General features: G+C 39.7%; 2 protein-coding genes across 8 annotated transcripts; both read right to left on the bottom strand.

Moving 5' to 3' along the window:
* Positions 1 to 2304: 2304 nt before the first annotated feature.
* Positions 2305 to 5759, bottom strand: lactb (lactamase, beta). 2 transcript variants are annotated; one of them, XM_041794896.1, is made up of 6 exons: positions 5337 to 5759; positions 5159 to 5225; positions 3793 to 3983; positions 3367 to 3685; positions 3110 to 3275; positions 2305 to 2917 (listed from the first exon to the last, which is right to left on the bottom strand). In XM_041794896.1, exons 1-6 carry the CDS (start codon positions 5697 to 5699, stop codon positions 2392 to 2394), a joined length of 1632 nt encoding a protein of 543 aa, XP_041650830.1. In that variant the 5' UTR covers positions 5700 to 5759; the 3' UTR covers positions 2305 to 2391. The 2 variants fall into 2 exon arrangements, with proteins under 2 accessions (XP_041650830.1, XP_041650831.1); XM_041794897.1 differs by having other exon boundaries at positions 5349 to 5759.
* A 2420-nt stretch (positions 5760 to 8179) lies between these two features.
* Positions 8180 to 19836, bottom strand: tpm1 (tropomyosin 1 (alpha)). Of its 6 annotated transcripts, XM_041795573.1 has the most exons (10): positions 19591 to 19835; positions 19150 to 19275; positions 15502 to 15635; positions 15038 to 15155; positions 13835 to 13905; positions 12987 to 13062; positions 12733 to 12795; positions 12565 to 12634; positions 11909 to 11987; positions 10748 to 10967 (listed from the first exon to the last, which is right to left on the bottom strand). In XM_041795573.1, exons 1-10 carry the CDS (start codon positions 19702 to 19704, stop codon positions 10964 to 10966), a joined length of 855 nt encoding a protein of 284 aa, XP_041651507.1. In that variant the 5' UTR covers positions 19705 to 19835; the 3' UTR covers positions 10748 to 10963. The 6 variants fall into 6 exon arrangements, with proteins under 6 accessions (XP_041651506.1, XP_041651505.1, XP_041651509.1 ...); XM_041795572.1 differs by lacking the exons at positions 10748 to 10967; positions 11909 to 11987; positions 19150 to 19275 and adding exons at positions 8180 to 9018; positions 18820 to 18945 and having other exon boundaries at positions 19591 to 19836; XM_041795571.1 differs by lacking the exons at positions 10748 to 10967; positions 11909 to 11987 and adding an exon at positions 8180 to 9018.
* Positions 19837 to 20600: the final 764 nt, after the last annotated feature.

Here is a 20600-nt window from a genome sequence, read left to right as displayed (position 1 = left end):
CGCTGTAATTCCTACATTTTTTTCATGCATTTACAGAGCATGGAGCTCCTTGTGATGCACAGGAAGCCACATATTGCATGAATGGAGGGACATGCTACAGAATACATGCAATGAATACACTCTCCTGTGTGTAAGTTGAATAAAAAACTCAACTTTTAATTGTCATCTCAAACCATTTAAGTTTTATATGGGAATATTTTAGGTGACACAATGTTTAAAATGATTCATAAGGTTTCTTGCTGCTTAACGACAAAGTTTCTTCTTTCTTGTTATTGGGTATCTTTAGGTGCAATGAAAATTACAAAGGCAGCAGATGTGAGCAGTTCCAGCTCTTCAGCATTTCCTCCAATGCAGGGGAGGCCGGGTTAATTGCAGCCGTGGTCATTGTTGCCCTCCTCATCTTAATAGTGCTGGCATTTGTTATCTATTACATACGGAAGTGAGTACATTATGGCTTTGGATTATAAAGATTCTCACAGTGTCTAAAAAAAGTATAAGGATGTGGCTGTTTCATGTGTTTAGAATGTTAGTAATTTTGTCGTTCAGGTAGTAGTTTTTATGTTTAAAGCTAATAAGAGTGATGTGTTTTCACTTACAGGGCATTGAGAGCCAAACAGCAGAGTCAACAGAACAACCAGCAACAGTATTGGAGAGTGAAACCAAGAGTATGACCTCTCCTCCTTTATGTATGTTGGATGACGACAGAGTTGAGTATCTCTAGTACTATTCTGGATTTAAATATCTCTTCAGAAAACTGCTGCACTGACTTTAAAGTAAAAGCAGTTATGAAGAGATTATGGCTCATTAATAGGCGCATGAGATTTCTGGATTCCTTGTGATCGCTACGACAGAGTGTAACTCATTAACACGCACACACCAGGTGTGAAGCAAGTACGAGTGGGTGGAATTGAATCACACCTTTCATAGTACCTTTTTTAACACAGCTTTGGAGTTGTTACTCTTGTTAAGTCACATTTCAATCTACCTGAAATGTATTTATAAAGCCTATTCAAACTGTGTAAAAATATCATAAATACATAATATATATCAATATTATAAAGCAGATTATTACTTTAATTATTGAACCAGGGTCATGGATTTATTAGATTAAATCTTGTGAAATTAATGAATATGTTCAAGTAAATATGTGTATTTGTGTAAATATATGGAATGTTCCCTACTTAATTATTCAACCATGTGTTTATTGACCACACACACCAGCACATTAACACTTGTGCACTTTTTAGGATCATTCTGTTAGTTAGTACGCTATCATTTATACTTGACTATCTGCACTTAATTTCTAACCCCAATCTTTTGTGTTTTTCTAACCTAATCCTACATGTAATCTCACCATAACTGCCTCTTAAAGCAGTCAGAACTGGCCAGGGTGACCTCACTGCAGTTTTAAAGCTGAAATTGGCTCACACAAAGCTGGACATGCAGGAACACACACTCTCTGTGTGCAGGAGGCTGTATAATTAGCACATCCCAAGCCATTCATCAGTCTCCTTAAATCTAAAAACAGGGGCACAGGAGATCCCAGGAGTGTAATGATGAAAATGATGCCATCAGATACAAGTCAATCCTGAAACTTCTTGTTGTTGCCCTGATACTGAATTAAGTTTCCTCTTGTTCTCTTGATAAACCTTGAGTTTTCTACTAAAGTAGCTTTAAACCAGCTTTTTATGTGGGGATATTATGTTTAAGGGCTTTTGTTAATTTTCAGTGTGATAAAAAAACTAGATATGCTTTATACATCAGATCGAAAAGAAAATCAGACTATTGCAACAGCGTTCTGTTCTTTGTGGTTGAAAACTGGCTCGGAACTTTATGAAAATGTCAACGTAACGATTATTGGCAAGTTGACAGTATTGGGTCACCAAGCAACAAAGCTTTTTTCTGAAACTTGTCGTGTAGCAATGAGGAAATATCTATGCAGGGTGGGCCCTTAAACTCTCTTCATGTGGAATTGAAACTTTTTATGTGCTGAGCTGAGCTTTAAATAGCAATGACTTTTTCCCTTGGGTTTATTTGACTTCTCTAAAATGCTGATTTTTTCCATTAGGCTTTAAATGCTGGGAGTAGGCTTTATATTCTGAAATGCTAGAATATTTGTATCCGGCCTATAAACTGCTGTCATAAGTCAGTGGCTGTGTTTGTTAGAAATGCGGATAACACCTCCACCTAGTGGCTGTACGACTGCACTGCCAAGTGTTGTAGTAAACAATAAGTGGGGTTGTGTTAAGCACTTTTAAATGCATAAAAAATAAAAAGAACAAACTTTAGTTAAAAATCTTTTTATCAATTTCTTCAAAGCTTTTACAAAACTATAAAATCCTCTGAAATCAGTCAAATATAAACTTGAGTGCTTATGTAAACATTGTACTCTTACTCGCTTCTGGTTTTGTCAAACTCATGCGCAATTTTCAGTGCTGTGTTATTGAGTCCCACAGACTGCATGTTAGTGATGATAGTGACCACCACCCCCTGTGGGAGGAGAGGTGACTGTCCTTCACCCACTTCTATCTCCACATTGGGAAGTACCAAGAGGACACTACTGGCCCCTACAGCGCCTCCTGTGTGCGATACGTAGTGTCTGCGCTTCCTGCACTGACCATATTTCTGTTCCTTCTCCACTACCAGCCAGCCTTGGGCATACAGTCCATCTTTATCCCAGCTGGCCTCTGTCCTGTCAACTGGTGCCCACAGCTCGATGGCTGTTTGGGGTTTGAGAAAACCAGGGAGAAAACCCTGAGTGTCCTTCAGGTGGGCCACCTGGTAGCTGTAGAGCAGAGCATTACCGAACAGCAGCAGGTCACCAACAGTTGAGAGGAAGCCACCTCCTGCCCATTTGTAGGAGTTGTCTACATATGGGCAGTTCACAACACGCCCCCTCTTGTTGAAATGATAGTATCTGTGGAGGAGCATCAATAAAATAAAGACAGATGAAATTTCTGGCCTCAAAGACAAGGGTGAATAAACAAAACAACCTTTAAGAAAAAAAAATACCAGATCACTACAAAGCTACACCCTTCTTCACCCTCTACTAAGCAGTGATAGGTCAAAGTAATGTGGACTGAAGTTAAAACTGGTGATGACAGATTACCTGGAACGGTGGTAAATAATTGGATCATTCTCATCAGGCACAGTATTTAGCATTCCCAGCTCACGGAACATGTTCGCCATCAGATCTGGGAAACGCTGACCCGCAGCTCGTTCCACAACAGCACTGAGCAGGGTAAAGGCGTGGGTGGAGTACAGAAAAGTAGTGCCTGTACACAATGAAAAAAACAGTGTAATTCAACAGGACACTAACAGAGAACTTGTATAGTACTTCATATTTCATTGGTGAACATGCTTTACCTGGTTTGAAAATGAGCGGATCATCTTTAAAGAGGTCCAGGGCCTGGGTGACACTTTCAAAATTGTCTTTTAGGTAATACTCCTCATGTTCGAACTCTTTTTTCTTCTGAGCCTGAGCAGCCTCTTTACCTTTAGTTTTCTGTTCGACTTCAGTAGGTTTATCTTTTTCAGATGAGCTCTTTTCATCCTCTTTCTCTTTTACCGGCGGCTTTAGCAGTCGCTTTGCTTTTTCTTTGTCTTCCCTTACTTTCTTTGCATCCTTCTCATAGTGCCGTATGCCACTTAGGTGGGACAGCAGCATACGAGGGGTTATTGTGACCTGAAAGAACAGAAGAATTTACAATTATATAAGCCAAACACAAAAAAAGGAGAATAAGATATTATTGCTGTTAAGAAAATCTCTGACATCTGGTTCAAGAAGCTTACATCCTGTCTATCAAATTGTTTCTGGGGAAATTCCGGGACATATTGTTGGACAGGGACATCAAGATCCAATTTCCCCTCCTCACGCAGTCGTGCAGCTGCTGCAGATGTGAGGGGCTTACTGATGCTGGCGATTCGCATCACTGTCTCTGGGCTGCATGGCACACGGTTCTCCAAATCAGCATAACCCAGCCCTAAATTACACGTACAACTTAAATGCACATTATAGTTTCTTTTAGGTGAAAAATACAGAAGATTTTCTTTATTGCGAGTGGAAGTATACCTCTAATAAAATGCTTAAGCTTCATAAACGGAAAGGAAAAAGGTATTTAATCCTGTTTGGACAGACTGCTCTGTACTGGCTAACTTTGTGGCACTAACAAAGACCCACTTAAGCTGACAACTGAAATGGGAAACACATGTTCCAAGGCAAGCACAGCTGACACTGAAAGGCTATTTGTTTGTAAACCAGTTATAAGTCTCTCTTATAAGTGGCCACTGTTATGCAAAAGCTGATGATGATGGACCATGCCAACACTGATCTAAAACAGTATCCCATTCTCTTTTAAGCCATATGATACCAGCTTGTTGGGTTATTTTTTGTTCCAATTGGAAATGTTAGGGTTCCAAAACAAGCTACAGAAGAAGTATGCTTGGCTATGGAAAACTGCCAATTGTGAAAGCACTAAAATATTTTTTGTGCTCTAACTGTACCATTTTTGGATGAAATTTGAAAGAGGCTAATCTAAGCCCACACTATTAACAAAAAGGTTTGCTTTTGATTGCTGTTAAAACAGTTGCCAGATTTTTGTTAACATAGGTTCACTCAATATAATTCTTGTTACTTTAACAAATTATGCAATCCAAAAGTTCAAAAACGTATCAAAAATGTAATCTATTTTGTTAGACAGATAGGTGAGGAATTGATCCATCTAATGTCCAAGCAAACACTATCTCAATAGCACAAATTTGCTGACAATTTTTCAAAAACCAAAACATTGCAAACATATTTTAAAATGTACAAAATTTGTAGGAGTTTGCTTGCACTTATTCATAATGTAAAAAAAAAAAAAAACTGAATATTGCAAATACTGGGTGCCTAGCACTCCTTGTTTCACTGCTATGACATTGACACTGATATTGATATTAGTTGATTTTTCTTAGTACCATATACAAATTAAAAAATCGGGTACATTGATAGTATTTTTTTTACTATCAGTCACAATGTGTGCTGTGGATCGATAATAGCAGTCAAATTGTTCATGTATTAGCACCGTAGCTTTACAAAACTGTATAGAGCAAAAACTAGCCACATTTTTGTAGTATTTTCTTTAATGATGCACGTAAAAATTGGACTGTAGCCACCGACCTTCACACCAAACCTGAGCACCGTCCACGGAGACTCCAACCACCAACCCTGGAGCCCCGACCTCAGCCTGAAATAGAAATTTAACTCACTCAAGTGCCATTTAAGAGAAAGTGACGAGGGGTAAAATAACAGAGCAAAGACAAGGAGTCCAGTTCAAAACAAAGCCTTAAAGGCATACCTCAGTGCCTACCTTTATCCGCTCCAGCAGGTCTCTGCTAACTTTTATAGCATGGCTGTATCGATCACTCCTCTGTTGTCTTATAACTTTATCATCACAGGAACTGTTAGATTTGTCCGCGTGACACTTCAGTCCGACAGCTAGAGTAATCCCGACACCGACACCACATATCCAAATCCTTGACTTTTGCCCGTTTTTAAAAAAGTCTGAGCTTGACCCACTAACATATCGTCTTTGTTGTTGAAAAAAAACATTGCTCTTATCTGAACGGGGCTGCTTTACTCGCGCTGTCAAGAAAGACTCTCGCGTTGTTAGAAGCTTACATTTGGCACAAAAATGATTTGGCAGAAATAAACGAGACATTTTTATTTTTAATAAGTAGCTGGACTAGCCTTTTTACAACCACCCCCGCTGCGAAACGAACTCTAGTGGTGGTACTACTGAATAGCAACCCGCTTCCTGTTTGCATTCAGACCAAAACAATCAAATCACGATTCACACGAACTCGATCGCTGGTAGAGTACTAACTGTGTGAAGCTGATGTATCCCATTCTGGTAGTCTATTTTTAATGTCTGAATGGAAAATAGCTTGTTGCAGTCTTATTCTGTTGTTAGAAATACCCATGTGTAGGCACAAGAGCAAGAATCAGCTCAAACAGAGGATATAACAGCGTACACCCAGTATTAAATAATTAATTCACTGCACTACTCTAAACACTAAACAAAGGCTAAATCATGGGTGATGGAGTGATTAATTTTACCTGTGCTGTTTAAAAACCAGTGCCGGGGTGACTTCGGTTGTCCATTTTTAAGGAAGGCTTTATTATTCTTGTGGGTCATGGGCAAATTTTTTTTTATTTATCTCCTACTTCTTGTCTTTTTTGTTCATTCTGTCACTTCCTCGTGGAAGAAAAACACATCACATTGCACAAAAGCGATGACAAATTCACCTTTACAAGAGACCAACTATTACTCTTGTGCTACTTCTGCACTTTATAGCAGCTTGTTTCCAAATCAATGTTGAAATGATCAATGATAGGAAAAAAGAAAGCTTTAATGGCCCTTTACAGCACTTGGCAAAATCTGACACAATGAACCCATTTGATATTAAAAAAATATCTGATTGGCTTGCAGGATAGATGTATCCTGAAGACACATTCAAGCTTTTCTCAAGACTCCGTCACACACAAACACACACCATCATTATCTCCTCATAAGTGCAACACAGGACTTTCATTGAGGTCATACTCACTCACTGCTGTCATCATCAAATGCCAGAACCACTGAACGAACTTTGACTTCAACAGAGAGTACATTACATAGGCTACACATTAATCATTATCATTAAACTCAAGTCATAACTATTGTAGACCTCTGCCGTTTAAGATTTAGCAACTCCAACTCTTTTTATCCACTGAGGCAGCTATAACTGCACATGTATTTTTACATTGTATTATTCAACCATGATAGGCCTCTATGATATCAGCAATCTAATTTACAAGAGTGCTATGGTCAAGACAGAAAGCAGGGCATTTAGCTAGGTTATAGACATTTATACAAAGAAAAAAAATCGTTTACTAACACAAATCAACTAAATCCTGGGTCACACAGTTTGAAGTAATCAGACAAAAGATTTACAACCGGTCTCCTTAAATCTACCTCTATAAAGACTGAGTGGCCAGTTCCACAAGACTCAAATTTTTCTGCAAGTTTTCCAGATTCCAAGCCTCAGGAGTAGTGACTCTGAAACTCCTTTTACTCATCTTAAGATGCACTTTGGGGAAAGATAGCAAAAGTAAGTCTTGTGACTGGGTCACAGAGTGAAGACTGTAGCTTTCCACAATTTGCCACATAAAAAAAGTACACAAGTTCGAGAGAAGTAAGTTTAGCATTGCCTTATAAATAAGGATATGCCAATGATTTTGTCTAGGACAATAAAGGGCAGGCAACTTGTTCCAAAGAGTACAATAAGTTGGGCATTTGAGATTGTTATGAACCTTGATGGAATACATCATCCAAAGACCCCCAACTTATTTCTGAAATAAAAACCCAGGTGCCTTTTTTTTTTTTTTTTACAAGCTACTCACTATGAAACCTGAATGACAGCCAATCATCAGTTAAGATTCAAGTTATTTATAAGAAGATACACATTCAATAACATCACCCTGAAATTTGTTCATTAAAGGCAGGATCAGTAGCCTTTTCTCTGAGATTGTACATAATTTGTTCAGTCTTAAACAGGATTCAAATCAGTCTAAGCTCACAAAAAGCATTATTTACAGTATCAAAGGCCACTTAGAGACAGTAAACAGACAGTAAACCCAAATCTGGAGATTTGCAGAGTAATAAATAACAGCATCATCTGCATATAAACCCTTTTTGTCCCTGATGATTTAATAGTTTTCCACAACAGCTTTGGGTTGTTAGGTATGAGTTATTTAACTTAATACTAGAACCAAGTTCACCTTTTATGGACCTAAGGGTGCTGCCACATTAACTGTCTAAAGACTTAATGAAAGGTTTCATGGTTTGATGCTTCTCAGCAGGACTGATGTGGTGCAGCTGTGCTAAGTGAGCTCCAGAAAACCAAAGAAACACATGACTTTGTTTCTCCCCTTTGTAGAAGTTATACACAGGGAAAACATAATTAAGACAGTAGTGTGCAGCAAAGCTGACATATAAAAAAAATCTTCATCAGTTTGGAAAACTTTTTAAGGCAATAATCAATCTGAATAAATAAGTTCTGTAATCCTTTGCATTAACAAGCAATTGATAAATACCTTTAGTTTGAGTCACATCTGTGATAAGAGGAAAGCTTTGAATGAACCACAAACAATGTTAGAAAACTTTCAAAACGTGCTTTTATTTATATTCATAAATTTGTACATTTCAGAAATGATAAACACTTGAAAACATCTACATTAATACAATGCTAAAACAATGCACAACCAGATGACCGAAATCATACGATACAGACAAGATGAAAAAATTTTGAACTGTGGTTTCAAAGAAAACTAAGAATATACTGCAATGCATTTACACTCATTGCCTTACAAAACTGTAGCACCAGTATACATTAAGACTGGCATAGTCATTGTATACTTAGATTTATCTTTTGAAACATAGTTTGTCTTAATGAATGCAAAATGCGCACAAGGTTGAGGTTTAACTTAGTGCAAAATTTCCTCACTTTGTCCTTTGGTTTGTGCATAATAAATGTGGAATGGACCGTACCAGATCAGCGTCAATGCAGAAGAAAATATCTTTGTAACCAACAACATGAAATGTTATTCACCAGCAGACTCATCAATAAAGAAAAAAACAACAAGGATTGCAAAAGGCAAACATTTCAAGATAAAAACTGACAAAAACAATCTTGTTTCTCAGTTTCAGCTTCATTAAAAGGAATGGTTTCGCTTTACTTCCTCTTAACTTTGCTCCTTGGTCGAGTCTCTCTGAAGGCAGGACGGTGCAATAGGAATAGCATGTGGCTGTTTCATCTCCACCATGGGGCAACGAACAAGAAGAGGGGTTTATCTTAAGCAAGGTGCACATACAAAAAGCCAAAACCACAGTGCGTGGGGGATCGGACTGTGCCTTCACAAGTTATTCAGTTCAATTAGAGTCTGGTCCAGCATCTGGTGCAAATCGAGGTTCTCTTCTTTAGCATGTGACAGTTTCTCTGTTAGAACATTAAAATGGACAAGTTTTAATATCACACAGGCAAACAGGTAAGTCAGTAGGTTAGCTTGCATTAACAGTCAAGCTGGCTTTATAAAGGTCAGCTATTAAATATGAGTGCCTTTAAAACATTAAAACATTTCACAGACAAAAACAAGAAAAACACACTGACTTAACGTAACACTGACTAATGCAAGCAACCATGCAAACAGGTTACCACAAACATCTCATAAACACGTAAACACAACTACCCAAAAAGTGATTATTGCATGATGTTATGATCTAGTTTATAAAACTAGAAAATCATATCACTGAAGTAATCCCTGATTTTCACTACAGTATATGTACACCTCCACACAAGTTTCAAGCAGTGCAGGCATTGAATGTGGACAGTACAAATCCAGGAGCTTTGGACCGTATGTTGTATCTGATTGTCGTACACACATTGAAAACAAAACCTTCACAAACAAAACATTCAATTTAGTCATCATTCAAAGCCACACGTAGTTCATTAGAGAGGAGACGGTGTTTCTCAAGTTGATGGAAGAGGCGATCTTTGCAGTCAGAAAGCAAGTTGGAAAACAGAAAGAGGACACCAAATCAGAGGAAAAGAGAAAGTGCAATGCCTTGTAGCACCTACCTTCTCTACTAAAACCTCTGGGAGACTTTTTAAAAATCTTTCTATGCCTGAATAACCGTTAAATAACATGAGCAAGCAGTCATAGATGATCATGTGTTTAGAGAGAAGGTTTAAGCAATCTTCTGGTTAAGCGATTTGACTAAAATCATGACAGAGAAGTGTTTAGAGTTAAAGCAGAGGATGAGATGATGAATTAAGGTTGAAAGAAGAATGGCAGCGAGTTGAACCCTTCACAAAAAAGATTTAAATTTGGATAGTGTAGCAACAAAAAAAAGTTCCTGCTGCTCTGATTAAAGCATTCTTTATAAGGTGCATCTTATATGCTTAGATACAACATGTTTGAGGAGAAAACTCTAAGAAATGAAAATTCTGTGGCTTCAGTTGTCTCCAATTTTTTAAAACTTTAAAACGAGGCTCCACATTTGTACTAATGTACGCACTACAAAAGAAACTTACTCACTCCCTCTCATCTTCTATATCTGAAATGATTGAAATGACTTTAATAAAAACACTCAGAATGTGTGATTGTACATTTATTTAAATATATGACAGGATACTACGTATCATACAAAGCCCATGTGTCATAATCACTGATAGCAAGTTCATCCAATTTTCCAGCAATGAGATGAGACTCAACAAATCTGACATCCTGTTCTTTATTCCACTGTTGAACTCATTACTTTACTTGTCTCCATCTTCCTCATAACAATCCAACTCTAATTCCTTCAATTCTCAACTCCTTCACTTCAGCTCATCCTGCCTCTAGTCCTAAATGTTGAAAAGTGCATGCATGCATCAATCTCAAACACTCAGAGGTAAGACAACTCAGCTCGGCTTTCAATCACTTTCATTTTTCTAAGTTTCTGTGCTTAAAGCACTACTGTGATATTCCTAATATCTCAGCTTCAAAAACAATATGAAAAAAAAATGAAACAGGGTTAAGCTCAACTTAAGGATAGTGAAGCTGGAGAAACAAAACTAAAGAACATAACTTAAAGTTAAAGGCTTCCTGGTTTTATTAGAGCCACTTCAAAATAAAAAGAAATTAAAAAGAGCACAAAAAAGACAGAGTAAAGAGATACAGCTTACATAGAAGGAAGGGTGTTTTATTTTTTACACAATGCAGAAAGATTCTAGGATTCTGTACAAGAGATGGGATGCATTTAATGATGACGTGAGGATGAAAACATGAGGGGGGAGGAAAGCGATGACAAAGAGAAGGGAAGGGAAAATGGAGAGCAGGCTGAAGAGAGCAGACAGATGCCGCTCAGCCGGCAGGAGACGTCTTTGATGAGGTGTAAAAAATTTATCTGTGTGGGAGAGAAGAAGTAGAATGAACCAGGGGGGCAGTGCGTAGGACTGCGTAGAATTACTGAGATGTGCACCGCAAAACTAAAGAACCACAAGACTCATAGCAACTACCACAAAACTACAAGGCACAATGGAAATGCACTGTGAGGTAGAACACGCAAACAAACTGGGGAGTGGACAAACTCCTCCCTATGGATCAGTTTAGATATTCCTGCTTAAAATGTGAGGAGCAGCGCTGGACAGTTACTTAGAGCAAGGGGCTGACACACAACCTTTACCTGCTATAATGACTGAATAAGAGGGGAATCTCACAAACACACAGAGGGCCTTTCTTCTGTACAGAAGTAGACCATGTTAGAAGAAAACACAAATCACCTCACGTTACAGTGCATGAATCACATTCATTGAAATGCATTCCTAAACAGTCTGTAACATTTCAATGGACAAAATGCATGCTTTGCCAGGGATATAAAAAAAATCACATGTACCATTACTTTATATTAGACAACTACAAAAATAGCAAGATCAGCCTAACAAAACCATTATACAATTTGCAATCAAACCAGCTTAAACAGAGACTTATGCTGAGTTTTGTTCATGCATAACACAACTTAAGTCCTATAAAAAGCTCTCTAAAACTGCAACGATATCATCAACGATCATTTCTACATAGGTATAATGGTGGGCTTCCATTGTACAAACATAGGATACCATAGAATCTGTTTTAAGACATTCAACTTTAAGACTGAAAAGTAAAGCTAAATAATGATTAAAGGTGAAGGAACAGATGCAAAAGTGGGGTATTCCATTTTTGTGAATTATGAAGAAATAAAAGGCAAACAGACAACTGAGGATATGTAGTTGGTGCACAGGCATGAGAAGTGCAGAGGGGAGAGAGGGTGAAGGTGGAACGAGCAGGCACAGTGAAGAAGACAATTACATGGAAGTCATGTCGTTGAGGGCGTGGTCCAGCTCCTCGCTGATGGCCTTGTACTTCAGTTTCTGAGCGTACAACTCATCTATTGGTGGGTCAGGGGTGTGTGTGTGTGTGTGTGTGTGTGTGTGTGAGTGTGTGTGGGTAGGTTGCAGCAAAGGGAGCAAAGGTAAAAGGAGCGTATAGTAAAGTGGTGAAGGGTGAAGCATCCAGACCAAAGATAAGACAGGAAGAGGTGAAAGGAAAAAAATGACAGAGGAGGGAAAAAAAGGAAAACAGAGTTACAACAGGAAAAGATGGGATGGAAGTTCAACAAAAATGGGGGAGAATTCCTTAAAGTCTTAAAAATATAAATTGAAACAGCAACACTCTTTGCAATAATGAGCCAAAATGTGGGCCTGGTATCTCTGACAACCATCAAAGCATTTCTTGTTAGGTCAAAACCAACCACCTACACTGAAAAGACCAAGGTTCATTTCTAAAAAAGTGTCTAAAAAAGAATTATAACAGGATTTAGAAAAAAAACAGAAAAAGTTTCAGAGCAAAGGTAAGAATAAAGAGCTGAGTGCAAAGAGAACCTGCCGATAAACCATCAATGGCACATAAAGGTAGTATAGAATAACCAGAGAAGCTTTCTGAAGTAAGGGACAAAAAAATCATACCTTCCAAGTCATCAATGGTCTTCTCAAGTTTGGCTACTGATCTCTCAGCGAACTCAGCACGAGTCTCAGCCTGTGTCACAGAAACAGATTTATGAGTTAGTACAACACAGGACCTGTGACCTCTTTAAATTATCCTGGAAGTCCGGATAAGGCATCGTGAAACTTTACCTCCTTCAGCTTGTCGGTGAGGACCTTGATCTCCTCCTCGTATTTGTCCTCCTTCTGTGAGTACTGTGGGACGAAAACAACAGGCGTCAAACAAACAGATACAGAGGCAAACTCAGGACGACCTAGCATCAAACATTTAGATTTTCAAAATAATAATTAATTTGGTTCCCCAGGCTCCTTTGCTCCTTTCCATCTAGTCTAATGGAGATCTGAGGGGTTTGACAGCATGCACTCTGCCAAAGAGTCACTCTTACCTTCTCTGCCTGGGCCTCCAGTGACTTCAGGTTGTTGGTCACAGTTTTCAACTCTTCCTCAAGTTCAGAGCATTTGCTGGTGTTTTAGACAAGGGGTAATGTAGCAAAGGAGAGGAAGGGAAAAGAGGGAAAGAAGGATGGACAGAACCAGAAGTGGACACAAAAAGGTAGAAGGAAGGAAAGATACAGAGGAGGGGAGAGAGGAAACAATACAAATAAGAACTACAGGGATTCAACAAGGAGGGAGCCCCAAGTACCTAAAAATTGCCTTAACAGAGCAGGAATGTGACAATAGCAGTGTGAGAGTTGTAATCACAAAGTGGTGGGTTACAGTGAAGTCAATAATTTGGTGATTAGTATTTCTACATGTTAATAACATGCTTCCCTTTTGTGCTACTTTTGCACAGTTTCTGCCATGTTAGAGACATGAAAGACACTAAAAAACACCAAGAATCCAGAGAGTAGAAGAAGAAAAAGAACAAGAACAGCAAGCAAAGCCAAAGCTTGACTCAGCAGCATGAATCAAAGTGGGGAGATACGCTCATTTAAGATGTTAGGTTTTAGTTTGCAGTACCTGTATGACTGAGGAGTTTAGTGATTTCATGCCTTGCTCCAAAACTCTTAGCTCATCCTCAATTCTCCGAGCTCGCCTGTTAGTGGGAGTGGCGCACACGTGTAAGACCATTCAAACCATGGAGAGCATGCAAATAACCAGCACATACAGTCAGAACACAGGGCACAATGTTCAAATGGAAACAAGTCCGATATTTGAAGTGTTAGTGCTACAAGCTCGGACAGAGGAAATGTACATGCAGGTGCAAGTTTATTGTAAAGGTGAAATTTCTCACCCTTCTGAAAGCTCAGCACGCTCCTCTGTACGCTCAAGATCACCCTCAATGATGACCAGCTTACGGGCGACCTTTAGGTGCAGCACAACAAAGTGTTACACCACAACAGGTACTCAATGACTGTGACAGGTGTTTGAAATATCTACCTCACTAACATCACTTAACTATAATTATCAACATATATGTTTAACAGCTCCTTCCAAAATATTTGTAAGAATGATGTTTAGATTTAAGTAAAAAAATACAAATGAATCTCTGTAAATTATCCTAAACATGCTCAGCTTTTTTCTGCTTGAATTAAACTAACTATTGAGTACTTCAATCTACAACAAAGTATCATATCTATCAGGCTGTTCAAATATCTTAAATGGAAAATTCTAATACACTTGGGGCAGTTTCCTCATAAATTTAGTGACATACAGTGCTTAACAAATTTATTAGACCACCACCCATAGTAAGGTTTATGCCACAGCTGCCCTAAATTAACGGCATTGGTTATTATCAAAATCATTTTTATGTTTCTGCAATGGTTAATACACCAATATGTAAAAGCTCATTAACCCAAATAATATTCTTAATGCTAAAATATAATTATTATTGTTAGCCATGAATTTTCAAATTTACTGATTTACAAAAAAACTGAAAAAAATAGTAAAGCACATTATTATTTCTTGATTAATATGTCAAATTATAGTTATTTACTTGCATTCCTGAACAGAAAAATTAGTTTTAGTGGTTGAATGTTATGCTTGATTAATTTCTGACTTCTCAGAGAAGCCCAGTGAGTCGGCTCAAATTTGGGTATAAAAAGGTGAATTCAGTTTGAAATTCCTCATTCCTGTTCAAAATGGTAAAACGTGGAGAGCTGACTGAAAATGAAAGAGTCCACATTAAAGCACTTCATGATGCTGGATGGTCTCTGAGACAACTATGACAGCTGGTCTGATAAATTTGTTGAGCACTGTACATAGCAAGGTTAACACTAAGCACAACTGTCTGCAGTCCTTATCATTATATTTTTTTCACAGCTGACAGGAAATTTTGAAGGGATTATAAATACTTCCATAAATGCTTTACTTTAAGCAGCATTTGCCTGTTATGGTAAGTTAAAAAGTTATAAATTTCTGTGGAAGAACTACTGATTTCACTAGAGACTGTATCATCCTTGTTGCATTAAAGTTTTAAGGGGGGCTGAAAACTCGCCTCCTCATATTTGCGATCAGCCTCCTCAGCGATGTGCTTGGCCTCTTTGAGCTGGATCTCCTGCAGCTCCATCTTCTCCTCATCCTTCATGGCCCTGTTCTCAATGACCTTCATGCCTCTGGGAGAGGGAAAAAACAAGTCACAGGATGTTAGGAAACAAAATCTGAGACCTTACAGACAAACTACAGTCTCCTAGGGACATAAATCTCTCATTGTGTTGGCTACTATGTCTTAAACAACGCAATAAATAATGTTTTCTTGTTACATTGAATATATGGAATACTCAGGATTTAGGATGTGAGGACACGTCTGCAGTATCTGACATCCAGCTCTGCAGCACAGAGGCTCTGCTTGTACCCCATACAAAGGGATGTAAACACAGCCCGGCCACCTGCTCTGTTCAGCAACAGAGCGAGATGTCAGAGATCAGAGAGTCTGAGTCTGTGCTGCTCATAAGGGCCCACCTCTCGCTCTCATCAGCAGCCTTCTCAGCCTCCTCCAGCTTGGTCAGGGCAGTAGCCAGACGCTCCTGAGCACGATCCAACTCCTCCTCAACCAGCTGGATACGTCTGTTAAGGGAAGCGACATCTCCCTCAGCCTAGGGAGAGAAGAGGAACAAGTCAGAGGATGCAAAGATCTTTATATTTGACATAACATCTAAAAATGAACAAGTGTACATATACATGTCAGCCCAAAGAATGTAGAGGAGGAAGGGAATTGTACTTTTTTAGAGGGGGGTTTGAGTGATGGGTGTAATCAAAGTGTTTTTCTGGAGACTTTTCTGTTCCCCTCATTGACTATGTATGATTAGAACAATGCCCCTGGCTGACAGCAGGTAGAATACCCTGCCTCATTACCAGGCCCCTGAGAGAACATAACAAGCCTTGAGTCAAATGCCCTGAGACTATTTACTGTAAGTGAAGGCTCACAAGGTAAATACACAACCACAGAGGGGACTCCTTGGATAATACAGGATACACTTAAGTGCACATTAACCCGTCACATCGCAACAAAGTAGTCTTCATGGCCTATCTTTGGAGACAATTAGCAATGTATTATTTTGACTAGACAAAAGACCACAGCATTTCTAAGATTATTCAAATCTGTGGCTACTTCAGCTTCCTGATGTGATTTGCATTGTCCTGAAAACAAGCTACAACTAAAGCCAGCTGTCTGACTGACTCCCCTGCAAGTCATGTGAAAGAAAGTGCACTGCTGGACCAAAGTGCAACTGAGGTAGTGAAGCATGACAAGGAAGTAACTAACCTACAAACTGAAGCAATGCTTTCAGCTCCGTTCAATTCTCCTCCTGGTTGATTAATTTAAATTACAGACTGTCAGACTGAGCCTGGCGTGGATTCTGACAGCTTTAAGATACTGCAGAAAGATTTATTTCCCGTCTAGATAGCTACCGCTATGTTCACACTGTGTAAACCTGTTGTCCATATATGGGCAAGTCAAAGAGCAAACGCTCACAGAAAGGACTGGCACCTTGAATGTTGCCACAGTTTGTAACTTCCTGATGGCTGAAAATTGGCTACTTTAATACAGTTCTTCACTCTGTATAGGCCTACCTGCTAAGAAAAAAAAGCGGAACTTCAGGAGGGCAGGTTGAATATTTCCGTTACAGCAAAGATCATCAAATGAGGAGCAAGTGTCACAAAGTACGAAGACGAGGCAACACAAAAACCCACGGCTACTCTACTCTCTTGATTTGTGCATCCGCGGCCTGACATTACCAATTATAATAAGCTCTTAGCTAGCAGCAGGCTATCAAAACACCTCAGTAAGAGTGTGAGGCACAGCAAGGAGCCTTGTACAGCTCAGCTTGCAGAGCACGGCGGTGAATCAAAAGAAATCCCGCTATTTCACTGTCTATCACCTCAAGCTCTCTCCGTCCACGAATGCAGCACAAGAGGGGGGAAGAGGGGGATATTAAGCCTTATTTATATTCATTCAGTAGCTCCTGTGTGACTGTACGCACGGTAAACATGCTTACTTGTTCCCTTGATTTCCTTTCCGCCAGCAACTCCTTCTGTAATCTCTCGGCTCTCTCTTCAGCACCGTCTGCCTGCTCTTGTAAGGATTTTATCTTTCGTTTAACTGCCTCTAACGATGTAGCACCAGCCATTTTTGGTTCAGAAAAAAAAAACTATCTAGTAAAAAAGAACTACGTATAGCTGCCGCTCAATTTCCGAGAAATTTTCAAGCAACAAGATGACGTCCTTGGTACTGCAAGAGGCTGCGCGAGACAGGCTGAACGGTGCGCGAGCTCTCTACACCCGCACTCTGCAATGCCATGTCGTTTGTCCAGGAAGTACCACTGATTACAAAATAGAGCTTAAAATTAACTATTTTTTGTGGCTGTAAAAACTGAAGTATGTACATCTACCACTGTGTTAGATATGTAATAGTTGGTGAAATGTTATTGACATAAAATAACAAATTAGTTTGAAATGAGAGGAACGCATCCAGTTCAAACATTGGTAACTGTAATGATAATTGTTGGAGACAACTAGCAGGGCGGCTGCGCCATCTGCGGGCCAATTACAAGCAGTACATGTGGAAGTCAAATACGAGTCAAAGACATGCGGTTCAATAAGTCCTCACTGGAGACAATAAATTCAGGTTTCACTTGGAATTCGACTTTTTCAGAGGATACGAAAGCAAAAAACAAGCTCTTAAAACAATAGCCTAGTATTTGAATTCATTTCCGCACTACACTCATAGGCTACCTAGACGTCTGTAAAGGGAATACAAATCAAGAGTAAAATGTTAACCCTCTGTAGTCTCTAAAGAGACCCAATATGGCCAACCCCCAGGAGAAATCCAATTAAAGGATTATTACAACTGGTTTTCCTACGAGCATCTTATAGGCGGCAGTTAAATTGGATTCCTCTGATTGACTCGTGAGAACAAAGTGTCCCCACTTTAACTTGAACCTGACTCGGCCATGAACTGGACTGTTTGTCATGAAAAGAAAAATGTTTATGCAGAACAAAAGAGATTTTTTATATGCTCAAGGAGGTCACGACCTTTAAATGCCTAAAATCTAAATTCTTCGCATAACTTTCCTAGTCGGTATTTATCTTTTCAAAATATGGCCACAGTAAAATATTACTTTGAAATTCTGATTAATTTGTCTATAGATGGGCTTGTATGTGCTTATTTTTTAAAGGGTGCTGTGCCTGGGACTGTTTGATGGGAAACAGTGTTTTTTCCCTGTGGTAAGCAGAGAGCATAGCCCGCAGATGTGAGCTCTATCTTGACCATATAAAGCAGTGGGCTATATTTATCCAAGCGCTGCGCTCTGCGCTCCTAACTCTGCACATCAGTCTACTTCACTTTTCTCTCTGAAAGAGACTTTTTCAGACTGAGACCTTTAAGGCCGGGCAGAACCAAAACCTTATAACATAATTCTATTCGCTTTAATGTGTAGTGTTTTTATATAGATGCATTTCACTTAAAGTGAGTTGTTTCCAGTGCATTCTTTGGGCAGACTTGTAGGTGATTGTGCATGTGGACTTCCACAAAATAAATCGACAGTTAAACAACCTTTAGGTTTTTTCATAATTTTCTAATTTTCCAATGAGCTGTGCAGAAATCTACATCTAAATAGTCAATTAAAGTTCCAAATGATGGAAATTTGTGCTCCCACAACAATGTAACTTTATTTCTCTGTGTTGAACTGTCATTCCCCACACTCACAGTGCTGACAGAAAGAAACATGTGAGGCAGCGTGCTGCTACAGTGGTGCAGTGGTGGATCCCTCCCTTACTTACATCTGTGGCTTTCTTCTCAGCCAGCTCAAGCTTCTCCTGGGCATCTTTAAGAGCCTCGGAGTACTTGTCCAGCTCATCCTCAGTTCCCTTGAGCTTCTTCTGCAGAGCTACCAAATCGTCCTCAAGCTGAGGTGAGTTTCAGTGAGCGGAAGATTTCAGAGGTGAACAGCGTGGTGAGGAGATGGAGGTGCGTGAGCGCGCAGAGGCGCAAGAGCGCGTACAGAGAGACACACACACACGGGACAGGACAGGAGAGGACAGGACAGGACAGGGGGAAGAGGAAGAGAGAGAAACAAGTTAGAAGAGCTCATGCACGTCAGGATGAGGTACCTTGGTGGCGGACTCCTCCGCTGTCAGCAGCTTCTCCTCAGCAGTTTGTAACTCCTCAAACACTTTATCTCTTTCGTCTTCAGAAACTCGCATTTTCTTTTCCAACTCTCTTATCTCCTCCTCTAACTACACATGCATGTAAAAGACATTTCAAGTTACACACAATATGAAACAAACATGCAACTTCTGTTTATTATCAAGCAGTATTCCACTCTAATGTATGGATCTAGTTCAATATCTACAATTTCTTAGTTATATAAAGATAGCCAGACGAGATGATTAATAACATCCAAAAATCAATGATCCTGATTGGAGATTTTCCATGAGAGTAATTAATCCGCATTTAGGAGTCGGTCCATTAAAACGCAGTATTAATCTGCTTCTTGGATCCTGTTTTTTCTATCTCTGGCTTTTCCACAAAAGACAAAAAAGTAAGCCGACCTGTTTGCTTCTGTCCTCTGCTGCTTTCTTGTCTGACTCGGCCTGCTCAGCTCTGTCCAAGGCATTCTCCTTGTCGAGCTTGAGCATCTGCATCTTCTTCTTGATGGCATCCATGGCTGCTGTTTGCTGATCGGCTCCACCGACAAAACGTCCAAATGAAAAGCAAGGAGAGGAGAGTGGCTGAGGGCGTCTGTGCCTAACTGAACGCTAAGCTGGAGTGCAGGCTCTGCCTTCCTGTGCCCTGTCAAATATGTACTTTCAACAGGGGGGAGACCGGATTCCTTTGGACATCCAATACTTTTTTGGAGGGAGGCGTGTGCGGCTGCCCGGGCGTTTTTTAAGGATCTGCTCGGTGATTCGTTGCTCCCCAACATTTGACTTTTGATACGCCTGTATATGGGCTGTGATGGACAAGCAGGCAGGGAGACTTCTTAATGCTAATGTAACAGAAGCCATTTAATGCACTGGGAATGCTCAGATCACCAATTCATCACTAAAGAGTCTCCTGAGTTCAACATGCTTGTGCCTTATGACTGATCTCATTCTGATTTCAACCTAAGTGTTCTCCTGTGTCTCTTTACCACAGTGACAGGCTGGGAGTGGGACCACAGACAGCTGCATTTACACTTTCAGCCAGCTTTTGTCTGTTTCCACCGCCCGGTGTCTGTGTGGGTGGGTTTTTGTGTGTGTTCTGGTGGAAAGGTGAGTGCCAAAGCCTCTGGGAGAAGTTGTAGAAGCTGATACCAAGTGTGCCGAGATGCTTTCGTTAAGCCAAGCAAGCCCTAGAGGCATTGTTCACAGTCTGGGGGTTCAGACAGGGAAGTGTTTACCTGATAATGTTTCAGATATCCTCTCTATAAACTGTTGATGTGTGAAGCCATAGAGAGTCCAGCACAGCCGGTGCAGGATGATATTATACCTTCATTACTGCAGCTGAGCTGCTGATTGACTTGGAATTTGAGAAATGTTAACTGCTAAACAAACTGCTCTGAAAGACTGTAACATTTTAT

Source organism: Cheilinus undulatus, linkage group 9, assembly GCF_018320785.1.
Source record: "Cheilinus undulatus linkage group 9, ASM1832078v1, whole genome shotgun sequence".
NCBI lineage: Eukaryota > Metazoa > Chordata > Actinopteri > Labriformes > Labridae > Cheilinus > Cheilinus undulatus.
The sequence above is the reverse complement of the archived record's forward strand: the minus strand, read 5'-3'. Positions and strand labels throughout refer to the sequence as shown.